General features: G+C 43.9%; 1 protein-coding gene across 1 annotated transcript; it reads left to right on the top strand.

The window, feature by feature from the left end:
- The first annotated feature begins 1,230 nt into the window (after nucleotides 1-1,230).
- LOC127753796 (serine carboxypeptidase-like 2) lies at nucleotides 1,231-6,981 on the top strand. Its single transcript, XM_052279220.1, has 9 exons — nucleotides 1,231-2,013; nucleotides 3,233-3,334; nucleotides 3,470-3,553; nucleotides 5,005-5,160; nucleotides 5,273-5,344; nucleotides 5,483-5,715; nucleotides 5,830-5,875; nucleotides 6,242-6,338; nucleotides 6,611-6,981. Exons 1-8 carry the CDS (start codon nucleotides 1,288-1,290, stop codon nucleotides 6,323-6,325), a joined length of 1,503 nt encoding a protein of 500 aa, XP_052135180.1. The 5' UTR covers nucleotides 1,231-1,287; the 3' UTR covers nucleotides 6,326-6,338; nucleotides 6,611-6,981.
- Nucleotides 6,982-16,724: the final 9,743 nt, after the last annotated feature.

The following is a 16,724-nucleotide window of genomic DNA, read 5'->3' on the forward strand; positions in this document are numbered from 1 at the left end:
AATTAGCAAGTGGAAGATTACAAGTAATTAAGGAGGCACGAGCAGCATGGGAAAAGATATACTGTAAGGAATCAATACTTCTAGAAGATTTAGGAAAAAGAAGAAGAATCAATACTCCTAAGAAGATTAGGTAGAGTAGTGCGAGAAAAGGACAGCGCAGCTAAGCTAGCTACGCACAATCAAAATGAAGAAACGATATCGATCACTCGATCAGAAATATAAAGAGCCAAGGACAGAGACAAGCTTAAGCTAGAATTAGCTGAAGCTTAAGCTGCGGCTGTTTTTCTCGATGAATTTATGTACAGAGCCGGCGGCAGCTGCTGCTGCTTCTCCTCCTCCTCACCTGCTCTCCTCTCCGCAGCCGCGTGTCCGCGAGAGCGAGAGCGAGAAGCAATGGCGGCTCCCGGGGTTCGATGGGCCGCTCCCGTTATATAGGTTATACGAAAAATAGAAATCATTATATCAGAGGCTATATTAATTAAATGATTCTTTTTTAAAAAAAAAAGTTGTATGCACGAGATAACTAGTTTTAATAGGAGTGCAGGCTGCGGCGTCTAGTGGGCTGGAGGATGTTAATTAGTGGCATCCAAGGATGCGCTACTCCCTCCATCTACTTTTGATAACCATATTTTTAAATCTGAAAAATTTATTTTTATATGTATATATAAATCAACAACCTATTCTCTGAGTAACTTTCTCAGATTTAATGCGTGACTCTCTATTCTTCCACACAAAATTGGCTATATGGGCATCGAGAACCGTAAATATTAATGAATCGCTTATTTACGAAGAATGTAGCATGTTTAAATGAATGATAAGTAGAATTACTTATCCTTAATCTGTGTGCCAAGATGAAATATTAATTCCCACATAAGTACTAGAGTAATTAGCAAGTGGAATACATGTAATTAAGGAGACACGACCAGCATGGAAAAAGAAGAAGAATTAATACTCCGAAGATTACTACTTCTTCCGTTTCACAATGTAAGTTATTCTAGCATTTCCCATATTCATATTAATATTAATGAATTTAAACATATATATTTATCTAGATTCATTAACATTAACATAAATATGAGAAATGGAGAGAAAAGTACAGCGCAACTAAGCTAGCTACGCAATCATATAGTACTACTTACATTCGCTCTCCAAAATGAAGAAAAACAATATCGATCAGAAATATATATAAAGAGCGGCAAGGACGGGGACAAGCTTAAGCTTAATCTAGAATTAGCTGAAGCTTGAGCTGTGTATAGCTATCCCAGTTAATTAAGCTGCAGCTGGTTCATGATGAATTTATGTACAGAGCCGGCGGCAACACGGCGGCGGCTGCTGCTGCTGCTCCTCCTCCTCCTCCTCCTCCTCGCCTCCTCTCCTCTCTGCAGCCGCGTGTCCGCGAGTGCGAGAGCGAGAAGCAATGGCGGCGGCAGCAGCAGGAGAGTGGTGAGGCATCTCCCGGGGTTCGATGGGCCGCTCCCGTTCGAGCTGGAGACCGGGTATATGGAGGTGGACCACACCGCCGGCGTGCGCCTCTTCTACTACTTCATCCGCTCGGAGCACAGCCCCGCCGACGACCCCCTCCTTCTCTGGCTCACCGGCGGCCCCGGCTGCTCCGCCTTCTCCGGCCTCGTCTACGAGGTCGGGCCCCTCACCTTCGATCTCCACCATGGCCGCCATGGACGACAAGGAGGTGAGCTGCCGAGGCTGCTGTACAAGCCGGAGTCGTGGACGAAGCGAGCCAGCGTCATCTTCCTCGACTCCCCCGTCGGAACTGGCTTCTCCTACGCCGCCGACGCCGACACCGACGGCGCCGGATTCCGCACCGGCGACACCATTGCTGTCCGCCACATTCTCTCCTTCCTCCGCAAGTGGTTGCAGGAGTTGCACCCGGATCTCCTCTCCAATCCTCTCTACATCGCCGGCGACTCATACTCTGGGATGATTGTGCCGGCCGTTGCCTTGGGAATCGCCACTTCTTCACCTGAACCACATCAACCATCTCTCAATCTAAAGGTAAATTGACTTCGTCCTTCCATCCATCTGCTGCAATCCAACAACTCCATTTGATCCATATTAATAAGTCGTTTGATTTTTTTTCTAGTCAAACTTCATTAAGGTGGTTCAAGTTTATAAAACTAGGTGAAACCCCGTGCATTGCTACGGGAATTTAGCATGATAACAATAAAAAAATAACGTGTAAGATAGCTAGATAACATCAGATTAAGTAAATTAATATGATTTATGATAATTTAAATTTAAATAGTATGTATAATGATTTTATGGAAGAAAAAAAGTAGAGAGATAGTTTGGACCGTAGATTAATCATCTAAAGGCTAAAAACAATTGATGTGATATGACTTAATTAGAGGAAAAAAGGAGAAAGATAATTTAGACCATAGATTAATCATTTAAGCACTAACTAAGTGAGGATGAACTATATAAATATATAGGATATCATAAAACATAATAAAGATATACATTGAAACATTATGTGAATTATGTTAGATGATAATTTAACATGTTTGTATTTGAAAAGCTCTTAAATTAAAAAAACTATAAATATATAGCATATTTGCATGATATTTAAATGTGATGATTGTTAGTGGATGATGATATGGCATCTTGTTAGTGGATGATGATGTTGCACCTTTGCATGTTAAGCTTAAAGAGTTAGTGGGTGATAACTTTATAATAAGATAGGATATATAGTAATAATTTCTAACATAGAATAAACATATTATCAAAAATTTGTTCAATGTTAGATTTAATAAAACTAACTTGATATTTTAGATGTTGTTAAATTTTTCCATAAACTCGGTTAAACTTATTAAAATTTAACTAAAAAAAAAGTCAAACGACTTATAACATAGAACAGAGAGTACTAAAGTTTTTACTCTAACTTTTAAGTACTCCGTTTTAGGTTTGGTCAAAGTCAAACTACGCTAAGTTTGACTAATTCTGTATATTATTATTTTTTTCTACAGAATTAGTCAAACTTAGAGTAGTTTAACTTTGACCAAAGTCAAAACGTCTTGTAACATAAAATAGATGAAATGGAGTGAGTACTTTGCTCTTTCCGTCCTATAAATCTGGATAGTTTCATAGTATTATGATATATCTTTATCTAATCAAAATTAAAATTTTAATTGTGGGACGAAGTGAGCATATAATAACTGCACTGCTCACTGACATCCATCTGCCTATCTACCTGCCGCGAATTGCCATGTATCAGGGCTACCTTTTGGGCAATCCAGTCACTGATCACAACTTCGACACTCCATCCAAAATTCCATTTGCTCATGGGATGGGTCTAATATCTGACGAACTGTATGAGGTAAACATGCAGTATGAATATAAAAACGTCCATATATATATATATATATATATATATATATATATATATATATATATATCTTGCTTCGTGATGGAATATTTATTAGCATCTTAAATATATAATTATGATTTTCAGGCATACAAGAAGAGCTGCAGCATCAGGGACAACACCCAGCAGCAAAGCGTTCAGTGCAATAATACTCTTGATGCCATAGATGAGGCACGCATTATTAGTACTTATTTTGTTCTTCAGTTCAGTGATGCTCACTACTACGAAAACCATCTTTCGTGGCGGCCATTTTGGATTTTCGCTAGCAGAAATCGCAGCCTCCACAAAGTAAAGACAAGTGAAAACGTAGATCTTCGGTAGAGGTTATCGACCGCCAGCGATAATTCATTTTCGTTGGCGGTCGTCTTAAGCCAGCCGCTAGCAAAAATCCGTTTTCGCCGGTGGTTGCCTTAAGATAGCCACCAGCGAAAAAGAATTATTGCTGGCGGGTTCCAAGGACCAGTCGCCAGTGTTAATGCTGGCCAAGTTTAAAAAAAACGACGGACAGAGTGACACCGCTCCGTCCGCCTTTGTCAACGCTCCACCATTCAAAAATTTCACATAAATTTACCCAAGCATTCAAAATTCCACAGAAATTTACATTAAAGAATTTTCATTCACCCAAGCATTCAAGCATCACAAAAATCAACACATTAACAAAAAAAATTTGAAGTCCCCTCGCCACCGCCGCTGCATCTCCTCCTTGGCTACATCGGTGAGCAGGTCGCCCCGCTGGAGCTGGTCGTGCTGCTGCCTGATGGCCTTGCACTGCTGCATCTTCTCGTTCTTCCTCGCCCGCAGTGCCTTCGTCACCTCTGCGCATCCACCACCACCACCACACACGGATTTTAGATTGCCGCGTCAACAAAAATAGCGAATCAAGCACAAGAATGGATGGGTGCTGACCTTGGGAGGTGATGAGGCAGTAGACCTGGACGAGGAGTAGCTCCACCGGCGTTGGGCTTGTCCCCCGCAGTGGCGGCGGCCTTGTCCCCGTGGCGGATCCGGCCTCCCAGCGGCGCGGCGATGGCGGATCCGGCCTCCCCGCCCGCGCTTGAGCGCCGCCAACCGCCGCGCCCGAGCTCCGCCACCACCCTCGCCGCCGCCTGCAACCGAGCTCGCCGCCGCCCACGCCAGCCCTCTCCTCCGCCCTTCCTTTCGCCCGCGCCTGAGCTCGCGCGCTCACGCCTGCGGATGGAGGGAGAGATGGTTGGAGGGAGAGAGGGAGTGGAAGGAGGAGATAAGATAAGAATTGGTAGGTGGAGTGAAGGGAGGAGGAGATAAGATAAGGATGGGTAGGTGGATTTTTAATGCCGTGATTTTTTCAAGGGCTGGAGTAGCACGGTCCCCGCCAGCGAATAGGAATATTTTTGCAAGTGGACTTCTTAACCTACCGCCAGCGAAAACGGATTTTCGCTTGCGGTTCTAAACTCACCGCTAGCGAAAATAGATTTTCACTAGCGGTCCTAAACCCACTATCCCTCAATAGAATTTTACAAGCGGATTTCTTATATAACCAACAGCCAAAAAAAAATAAGATACCGCCATGAAAAATCGTTTTTGCTGCTGTTGACTAATCAATTGGTAATTAATGGTCTGCCTTCAATCAATTAATTGTGAAGTGTGTCAAGGACATACACCAAAATCACATTCTGGAGCCTTACTGCACGTGGGCAAGCCCTCATAATCCGCGCATCGATAAGCCATTTACTTCAGGAGGACGGCAGATGCTCCAACTCCAAGACCTTCACTTGTCTGAAATTTCTTCCGAATGCAGAGTTAGTGGACCTTCATGTAACTAATTTGTTGATTAATTTCCCTTCTCTTCTTCTACTAGTACATCATCATATCTTACATACATACCTGCCATTTGGCATTTCTTCTTATCAGACAACAGGATATACCATGTCCATAATATGGGCAAACAATGACACAGTAAGAGAGGCACTTGGAATACACCAGGTACATAAATACACCTGTCTGTTCATCATTGAATAATTGAACAGTAATCTGCAGGTTCGATCATCTCTGGGTCCAAATTAAACAAGACAATGCAATGTAATTAATTTATCCTATCCACGGTATTCTGCAATAATGCAGGGAACAGTTCCTTCGTGGCAACGATGCAACTTCGACATTCCGTACACTCGCGACATCAAAAGTTCAATAAGATACCATCTGGATTTGACAACTAGAGGCTACAGAAGCCTAATTTACAGTGGTGATCATGACATGGGTATCCCTTTCATCGGCACGCAAGCCTGGATTAGGTCTCTGAATTTCTCTGTTGTGGATGAGTGGAGACCATGGTTTGTGGATGGACAAGTTGGAGGGTGAGGACTCACACTATTCATTGGTATCATCCTATTAATTGAGTATTCGATGGATTAATTATATTACTTGTGTGCGATATATCACATATGTGTATTCGTCTGTCATATGTGCAGATATACAAGGTCATACTCTAATAACCTCACATTCGCAACTGTCAAGGTATGGACCGGCGTTCTAACTTCCTTCTCAGGATTCATGTGCTGTACTACCTCCGTTTCAGACTATAAGCCGTTTTAATTTTAATCAAAGTCAAACTGTTCTAAGTTTGATTAAATTTATAGACAAATTTAATAATATTCTCAACACCAAATTGATTTCATTAAATCTATAATTGAATATATTTTTATAATACATTTGTCTTGTCTGTAATATATTACTACTTTTTTTCTACAAACTTGATCGAACTTAGAGTAGTTTGATTTTAACCAAAGTCAAAATGACTTACAATCCGAAACTGAGTGACTAACAAATTAAAATCTTGGGACTTGATAATGAAAAAGAGTAATTTGGTGTTAATTTGAGTAGGGTGGTGGACATACAGCTCCAGAGTACATGCCAAAGCAATGCCTTGCTATGCTTGCAAGGTGGGTGTCCGGAGATCCTCTTTGAAGATGGTGTACATGTAAGAGAACATCCTACCCATATACTTCATCCGTTTCACGATGTAAGTCATTCTAGTACTTCCCACGTTCATATTGATGCTAATGAATCTAAATAGATATATATGTCTAGATTCATTAGCATCAATATAAATGTGGGAAATGCTAGAATAATTTATATCGTGAAACGTAGGGAGTATATCACAAGGTTTCTGCCGGATTAAAACAATATACATCACAAAAAATTTGCGATTTTGCTAAAATTGTGGTGACATATTTTTTTTACACATCACAGTGGATTTTTTTTCCCCATGGGTTGCGGTGGAGACTCCTGCTCGCGTGTGCATTGCGTCTGGTTGAATACAGTGCAAACTATGAGGATTGAAAAGAGCGTATACCTCCTATATACGTGAGACTAAATAGACATGTATCGCTTTATTACGCCCTTAATAAAAAAAAGTTATACTGTAAGTGTTGAAATTTACTATGGCCCATGCAAATTGCGCAACTGGCGTTATTATGAAAGTTTCTAATATAATATCATGTATACTTTCACACTATTATGAAAGAAAAATATTGAAATGACAATATAATTCTGTATTTTCACGTGCGGATGCTTACGTTGTTCGCACGAAAAATAAAAATTCACAAAAAAAAACAAAAAATCAAAACTCGAAACCCTAACTAGGTCCCATCCATCGGCGACATCGTCGTTGTAGTCTACCGCTGCTTGTCATCATTGCCATCACCCTCCCCGCACCTCCACTGCCCCTCCACCCCCAGATCTGCATGGGGGAGCACCGCTACCACCGGAGGAGGAGCGCGGCGGAGGGCCCCACCGCTGTCGCTGTCAACACGTGCCTCCTCCCACCGTCGCCACCGGATTCACGTGGGGGATGGTTGCCACTGCTAGATCCGCGCGGGGGAGGGCTACCGCCGTAGTCGATGCACGCTTCCTCCACTGGATCAACGCGGGGGAGGGCCGCTGCCGTTCCTGCCGTAGTTTGCTGCTGCTTCCACCGAATGAGGAGAGAAGAGGATAAGGGAGGAGTGGGGAGAGAGTGAGGAGTGAAGGAAATAGATATTTTAAGGTGTTGGTTGGTTGGTAGCAGGCGCCAACGAAAATATGCTTATTTTTGCATGTGGGTATATTAAGATATTCGTCTGCGAAAATTGATTTTTGCATGTAGCCTCTTAATAAGCCATATACGAAAATACAAATCGATTTTTCAGACGTGACTAATTACAGTTCACCTATAACCTATTAGGGCCCTCGTATATAGAAATCATTTCCGTAGTAGTGCATCTTGCCTGGTCTTGAGAAATGAACTGCAAGTCAGACCGGCCCTTAATAAAAAATTAGTTTGTGAATAAAACTTTTATATACGTGTTCTTAGCGATCTAAATGCAAAGACTAAAAAATGAATTTCGATGAAAAAAACCCTAAAATCAGCTTAAAATTTAAGGTTAAAAATTCAAATTTTAGCTGATAAGTATAAGCATAAGAAAAAGATGAAACCACCTCAGATTGTGAAGATTGCATGAGAATACTTGACCAGCTAACTAATAGTGAGACTAATACTGAATTACTGATGAATCTAGGTCACTCACTAGTGGGCTTAACTGGATCAAGTTCCATCAGATTGAGTGGGCCAGCAGCCATTTCGGGTCCTCGTGATGCATGACTGCATGCTGCGCTTGGGCCTGCAATTACGGCCCAGCACTAATTCTATAATGGAATAAGTTCACTTGGTGACCCTCAAAAGTGATCGAAATCTAATCCATGACCTAAACCACAAAACCGGATATCTCGACCCTCAAACTTCTAAAACCGGTGCAATTTGACTCCCTCGGTGGTTTTGAAGGGCAGTTTCGCTCACGTGGCGCCACGTGGCGCCTACGTGGTGATATTGACCGAGTCTTCATTTCACGTGGCGTTGATGTGGCTGCGGAAATAAAAAATATGCGTGGGACCCATTAGTCGTTCACACAAAAAGAAATGTGGGCCCACTGACATGTGGGGCCCACATGTCAGTCCGTCCTTCTTCCTCCCCCTCTCTCCCTTCTCTCTCTTTCTCTCCCCTTCTTCCCCTTCGGCCGACGCGTGGGATGGCAGCAAGAGCGAGCAGCGGTGGGCGGCGAGGCCAGAGCTGCGACGGTGGGCGGTAGGGCGGCGAGATCGAGCGGCAGCGGGCGGCGACGGCGAGGGAGCTACGCTCGGCGCGAGAGCGAGCGGCGAAGGAAAGGACCCCCACCCTAGACACCGCCCAGCCTGGACCTGCGCTCGGCGGTGAGAGCAGCAGCGGCGACGCGCGGAGCTCCACCATCCTTTTCCTTTCTTGATGGCATATTGGCATCAGACAAAATTGAAAATGTACAGCACTAGGCTACTACAGTATCAATCTAGTACTATAGTCTACAAGTACATTTTTCTGAGACAAAATTAGGTGCAGGATGGGAAGAATTACCCTCGTCTTCCTGCTGTCCGCGTAGAAGATGAAGAGACAAATGTAGGCGAGATGGAACACCGCTCCGGTGCCGTTGACGGTGGCGACGAGCAGCCTGCCATCGGCGACCCAGGAAGTCCATACCACATGCAGATGAGGCAGTTCAGCAGCGAGAACAGGTAAGGGAGCCCGTGGAATCGCTTGGTCGATTTGGCCTTCAGGATCCTCTTAAACGTCGTCCTGAAACAAGGAAAATTCAGTTATGAACTTCGGCTACGAATCAAAGAAACAAGAAAAAAACAAACCGAACGTGTGCTTACACTTGCCGCCGCCACTCGCTCTCACCGCCGAGCGCAGCTCCAGGCTGGGCGGTGTCTAGGGTGGGGGTCCTTTTCCTTCGCCGCTCGCTCTCCCGCCGAGCACAGCTCCCTCGCCGTCGCCTCCCGCCACCGCTCGATCTCGCCGCCCTCCCGCCCATCGCCGCAGCTCTGGCCTCGCTGCCCGCCGCTGCTCGCTCTTGCTGCCATCCCGCGCGTCGGCCGAAGGGGAAGAAGGGGAGAGAAAGAGAGAGAGGGGGGAGGAAGAAGAAAGGACTGACATGTGGGCCCCACATGTCAGTGGGTCCACATTTCTTTTTGTGTGAATGACTAATGGGTCCCATGCATATTTTTTAATTCCGCTGCCACGTCAACGCCACGTGGAATGAAGACTCGGTCAATATCACCACGTAGGCGCCACGTTGCGCCACGTCAACGAAACCGCCCTCCAAAACCGTTGAGGGAGTCAAATTGCATTGGTTTTAGAAGTTTGGGGGTCGAGATATCCGGTTTTATGGTTTAGGGTCACGGATTAGATTTCGATCACTTTTGAGGGTCACAAAGTGAACTTATTCCTTCTATAATTGTCTCTTGAATCTCCCTGAACTAAACCATTGCTCTTCGATTTGAACACAAATTAAACGCACTCAATTAAACATCACAAGGAAACCTAACTAGCTGATGTAACCTATTCACCCGGATTTAAGTCTTAGACTTTACACATGTGTGTCGTACCGTCGTATTTACAGCTAATTATTCTTTCAATGATAAACGATGTACGTCGACCTATGGTGATTTTACCAATATCAAAATATGTTTATAAGAGTAGGGTATGCGCCAGCCATTCGAAAGTTCTTATAGGGGTAGGATGTGTGGGGGCCCGGTAAGGTGTGTTTGTGTATGTTTATAACTTATAAGGATGAGCAACACCTGCTTTTATGTTATGTTGTGTTTATAAAAAAAGAAAGTGAACTATATATTCTGATGATCGGCGATGACGTACACATAGAAGAAGAACAAGTCGTCGGTGGAATTCGTTGAAGAAAATTAAATAAGGAGGGTACGCATGCGATGCATGGAGAGATCGAAGCCCGTCGATGCCATCCATCCGATCCATCACGGTCGTTGCCCCCTCAAAAAAACCAACGGCTCCGCTTGAATGCAAACCCCAAGCCGTCACGTACTAAAGTCGCAACCTACGCGTGGAAACCAAGCTTTCGATGGTGACAAAATTAGGCTGACAATATGTGTGTGAGCCGTCCATCGCTGTCATACAAAAGCCAAAATCGCCGATAGGTATATTAAGACTCCATGCATATATGAGTTACTTTCAAGTACATATATAATTCATGCATGTTGGGCAGAAGGACCGTTGGTGCAGTGGTTAAGTCATACTCATGTACTCTCTCTCCGTCCCAAAATATAACGATAAAAATGAGACATTTTATATATGTTCAGATTCGTTGTACCATGAAATATGTTGTCCGGTCCTAGTTACTATATTATGAGACGAAGGGAGTAGATGGATGTATGCATAACTCCATAAACCTGTAGAGGTAGAGCTAAAATGAAAGAAAGATGCGTCACTCGACCGCTTGTTTTAGTCTATTTTTGTTTGGACTAAGATGATACATGTATGAAAATAGATGAATTATACTCATAAAGAAAGTCATTTAAAATTTAAGTCAAACTCTGGGAATATAAATTATGAATAACTCTTAAGCTGTTGAGTTTAAAAATGTAAAAAATATATGAATAGATTTGTCTTGAAAAATACTTTCATAAAAGTATACATATATCCCTTTTCAATAAATATTTTTATAGAAACAAGAAAGTCAAAATTATGTTTTGGAGATCGTGCCGCTGTCCTAAATGACTTTCTTTATAAGTACGGAGGAAGTAGTTAATTAATTTCTTGATCGGCTTCTGGCCAGATCTCTCATGTGTGGCTCCGCCTCTATCAACCTGGGTTTAAATCGTAATGCTTGTATAAATATTAAGCACGTGTCGTTCTCTTTGAATATGTGTTTAAACATCACTGCAGAAAAAGAAAAATGCATGTTGTTGATTTCGGAGTGGTGGTGCTGCTTCATTTTCCTCTCCATGAGAGCGATCGCCGTGCTCAAACTATAGCTAGAGCTAGCAGCCCTTTTATTTGTTTTGATTCAGGGTCTCTAATTAGTTCGTTCTTACACGTAAACTCCTTTTCCCCATAATACTCTGTTAATAATTATGCGACATATATATTTAGCATTTTTTATAAAAGAAATGGTTAAAAAATATATGAGATTGCATATTATGAAACATGAACTCCCGCGATGATTTTTCTTTTAGTATTTCTCTACTCTATTTATTACTCTTGAGTCTTTTCATCCTAAAATATAAGAAGTTTTGGTTGGATTAGATATATCCTAGAATACGAATCTGTATATGTTGTACGTATGTCTAAATTCATAGTGTTAGGATGTGTCTCGTTCAACCAAAACTTCTTATATTTTGTGTCGAAGGGAGTAAATTTTATTTCCCTGCATGGATTCATTCGACAAATAATCATCTTCACTTAATTTTATTTAATTTGGCTTGAAGAAGCGTGTGAGCCATGTATTTTTTATTTTATTTTATTGTAGTTTATGGAGACCAAATGCCTTCCACAACACCAAGTCCGAATGCATGCATGCATATGCTTGCGTATTAAAATTGTTGGCCTATACCCTTAAAAAAAGATTGTCATATGTATATTTATGCATGGTGTTGCCAATGATCGATAGGTGACCGTCTCGTTGAATTCTGACCATAACCATCTAAAATAGTTGTCAAAATTGAGATAGAAGAGGTTGCAACAAGCATATATCTCTATATGCTGACGCAATAAGATTGAATGCCATGCCCTGACTGTTGTTTTTTCCCTTTTAGTTGGCTAGATCTTAATTACATAACAGAAGTGGAGCAACACACATATATATACTCTGATATCTTGTTATACCATAAAAATAGTTGGCAGGCATATTATATATATACTCCATGACATCGTTGACTTTTAAACGTTTATTTAACCATTTATCTTATTAAGAAAATATGCTATTGTTATTAGTTTGATCACACTAAAGATATTCTAAGTATGATTTATAGTTTTCATACGACACAAAAATTTAAATAAGATAAATGGTCCAACTTATATAAAAAGTAATGGCGTCCAACTTATAAAACAGGGACTATATACCAACGACTGAAATTTATTTATTTCTTTATTTAAAACAGGGACTATGTCCAACTTATATACAATTTGCCAACGGTTTGTTCCGTCTTACGTAATGAAAATAGCATGTGTGCGGCTTCTTTTTTTCCTTACGTCATTGATCTGTTGGAGCTTGCACTTTTTGGCATTATTTATGCCATTTTGCAGTAGTATTGCACTGTAAAACAGTATTACTCCCCTGCTACTTTTGGTAAAAAAATATAGAAAATAAATTGTTGAGCACATAGAAAACATGATTCTTGTTTTCAACACACATGGGCAAATGAGAAATTATTGTAGTGCTATATTGTTATAGGTCTAACTTACCATGTCGGACACACCACAATAATCTTCTCTTCCATTTAATAAAAAAATAATAATAAAGCAGCAAATTAAAAAAAAGTAAGTAATCATTGTCTGCTTAGCTTTTTTTTTTTTTGCATGTGAGATATTTGTAGTGAAGTTTGTCTTATTAATTCTTCATGAGGTGCTTGCCACCATTGTTTTAGCTAGATAATGTTTTTTTCTTCTCTTTCTAAATACTCCTAACTACTACTCACGTTTTAATAGCTACTCTTTCTACTTTCTTGTAAAGCAAATAAAACCATAACTATGAAAAAAAAGATACTAGCCGCTAATTGATGCATGCGCAACGGTAATCCTTATCACTAGATAAACGCAAGGCTTGAGATAAGCTCTGCCCTGGCTTAATTAATCCATCCTATGATTGATCCATAAATTAATAATTTCTCTGTTCTTAAAAAAAAAAGATGTTCTCTCATGCAAATTTTGCACATTATGCAAGTAAACAACAAAAATGAAGAAATGTTTCTTCAAGGGCACAAATTAAATAAACTACATATAATTTACCAACACAAAATCAAAATTACCTCGATCTCAATTCTACCAATTTTGTTCTCTCTCGAAAATCAAATAAATGGAGACAAAATAAGAGAGAGGAAAATCAATAATGTCTCGGAAAAAAAAACAATAAAATGCAGCTAATTAAGCTCGCATGCAGGAGTCATCCATCCACAGTGACGCAAGAGGATGACGCGGCTCATCTCGGCCTCACGTCCCCATCACGGCACCAATCTCGAGGCGCCGCCCTGCGCCGGCCGCCACCTGGCAGAACCCACCGCCGCCGCCGCCGCCGTTGCAGCAGTAGCCGCTGACCACGACCCCGCCGCCGCCGCTCGTCGTCGCGACGCTCTCCGCCGTCTCCGCCGGCGCAGCAGGCTCGGCGTCGGAGTCGGCGTCGGCGTCGTCGGGCGCTTCTTCTCCTTCTCCTTCTTCTTCTTCAACTCCGGCGAAGCGCAGCTGCAGGCGGCCGCCGGCGCGGGACGCGCGGAACACCTCCCGCCGCCGGTCGGGCCCCCGCGCCACCTCGGTCAGTATCAGCCGCCCGCCGCGGCGCTCCGCGCGCATGAACGGCCCCCCCTCCGCCGCCCGCGGCATCGCCGGCGGGAGCCGCCTCTGGTCCGTGCGCCTCCTCTTCTCCGGCGACGACGTCTGGGGCCCCTCCGCCGCCGCCGCCTGGGGCAGCTGCTGCTGGTGGTGGTCGACGACGACGTCGTCTTCGTCACAGCCGCCGACGTCGCCGCTCTCGGAGCCCAAGCTCTCAGTACACGACCACGCCGCCGCTCGCCGGAGCATGGCGACCTCTCTCTCTCTCTCCCCCTCTCTCCGTCTCTCGCCGGAGTGGATGCAGGCGGAGAGCGCTATATACGGAGGGAGGAGGCGAGTGGCACGAAAGCGTAATTCCGTTGCTCCCACACTATTCCAAGGCTGATCCCCCAACTGACGTGTGGGCCCCATCCACCCCGCGGGACCACCTGTCAGCAACCGAATCCGTCGCCCACGCCGCGTGAGCCTGCCATTTCGGGGAGGATGACGTGTCACTGCCGATCGGGCCCCACCGTGGGGGCGACGGGCCCACACGTCAGTGAGAGCGGGGAGCGTATGGGGGTTCCAAGTTGGCGGGAGGATGAAGCGGACGTGGATGCCACCCACGACGCTATCTGGAGAGTCACCGACGTGTGGGGTCCGCGGGCGGGTGGGGCCCGGTGGTCGGTGACGTGGGTGGGGGGTGTAGGGGCGCGTGAGCGGGGTGAGACGTGTGAGCTGGAGTGCAATGCAACGAAGAGCTTCCCCGGGGGCACGGGTTTCAAGGCGGCCGGCCTTGGATGCTGGTGCCTTGGAGGAGAAAGTAAATGGGCACCAACAAAGGGACGATGGATTCTTGCGTACAAGTGGCAAGTAGGCAGCGTGATCGAGCTTAATTCGAAATCCCTAACTACGTAGTACTAGTAAATTAGTTCCAGCTAGCTGAGATCACTTGTTACATCCTCCATTCCAGTTTAATCTATCACCTAAGCATGTGATTCGTTTCGGGACTAATGGGATGGAACCATCCCTGATTTTTAGATTGAGATGATTCCACTCACATGTTTAATTTGTAGGATGGGACGATTTTAATTTTTTGTTTGGTTGAAGGGATGAGGGAGAGATGGGATAGACGCCGTTTGCAACCACCGTCAACGATCAGGCGGGCGTGCGGGCGAGCAAGCCGTCGGCGAGCAAGAGGAAGAGATCGTCTCCAGCGGGCGTGCGGACGAGCAAGCCGGCGGCGAGCAAGAGCAAGAGGAAGAGAACCATGGCTTGCTCACCTCCCACATGACCATGGCACGCCGCCGCCCCTCGACCTTCGCGAGCTCCTCTTCTCACGCCGCCGCCGCTCCTCCTCCGTCACCGGATCCGTAGTCCTCCCTATCGCCGGATCCACCGCCGCAGTCCTCCCATCGCTAGATCCGCCACTGCCGTCCTCCCCACCACTGGATCTGCCATCGCCGAGTCCCCCACCATCGTCGTCGCCGTCGCTGAGCCCGCCGCTGTCGCCGTTGCTCGAGTCGTTTGCCGCTGCTCCCAAGGGCGAGTAGGGCGAGCACGCTGGAGCTCCAGAGCTCAAGTAGGCGAGTGCGCGAGCAAGGCATCGTCACGCCGTTCGCTCATCCCGAGATCGGTAAGTCCCGAATCTGAGAGGAATATTCCTCTTCAGAGACCAATCCATCCCACTCATCCCTTAACCAAACACCCCTAAAAACGGGTTCGTCCCATCCCATCCTTGCCACCAAACACTACCTAAGTAAAAGTCCAGAGACCAAGAGTAAGAAAATCTTCGTTATTCTAAAATTAATTATCATAAGGTGCTACGTCGCTTCGTATCTCGTGGACTGCATCAAGTTTTAAATATTGTTTTTTTACAAATAAATGAAGAGATACTCGTTAGAGGATGATATTTTGGAAATACCTAATTAGGTAATGATCAAATTGGGATATAGAGAGTAGTACACTTCATAGAAAAGAAACCATGGATGCAAATTAAATCGATAATTAGGGTTGCCCTATTCTTTTTTTTAGCGATTACTGCCATTGGTTTTTTTTTTGCTCCATATGCTTCTTAAAAATATTTTTTAAAAAATAAATCTTGTTAATAATCCATTTTAATGATCTAATAATATAATCTCCGTTTCAAATAGGGCATAAAACTTCACCCAGCAATTATAAATCAAATATAATTTTACCAGGTCATATAACTCCTATGGCAAAATTCTAGCTACTACAGAATTAGATCTACATTTCCACTAAAACAATACAATTAAAGGTAGTGTTTATATATGATCGTTAAATCACTAGCAAGCAAATTCAATGTCCATATGGTAGTACAATATAGATGAGACCATGTGGATATCTTTGTGCTTCATTCTGCCCCTGTTGCATACTGTCCACTGCGACGAAACCATACACATTTCCTCGTTAAAACTCTGTAAAAACAACAACAGATAAGTCCCAAAGCCACACAGATACGATACGATCGATAGCATGTGTTTGCAGCTCCAGAAAGGGCAAAGATATCTGCCACACGACCATATCACACCACACCCGATCTCGTCCTTTTGCCCTTTGGCCGTGCATAAGTTGTGCATTTCATCGGTTTAATTTGCAATAAGTTACCGACGATCGAGAGGGACAGGTCTTGTATATATATATATGTGCATGTGTGTGTCGCACCTAACGCGATGATACGTTCTTCTCTTATCTTCTTGGCGAGCTAGTGGGGGTGACCACATCCCAATGTACTGTGCGTTTGTACTATTGTGCGTAGATACTGCCATGGCTAGGGCTCTATAGCTACGAGCTAACTTAGCATATTTTGCTTACATCTCCCATCGCAGCTTGTACAGGAGATGAGATTTTTAGATCTGTACCCAATTTTGGAATGTGAGAGAGCCACGAGCGGTACCACACGCCACTTTATGTAATTCCTCCGTTTCATATCATAAGACTTTCGACTTTCTAGCATTATCTCCCCCCACACACACCCATATACATACATACATACATACATAC

The sequence above is a fragment of the Oryza glaberrima genome, chromosome 11 (assembly GCF_000147395.1).
Source record: "Oryza glaberrima chromosome 11, OglaRS2, whole genome shotgun sequence".
Classification (NCBI taxonomy): domain Eukaryota; kingdom Viridiplantae; phylum Streptophyta; class Magnoliopsida; order Poales; family Poaceae; genus Oryza; species Oryza glaberrima.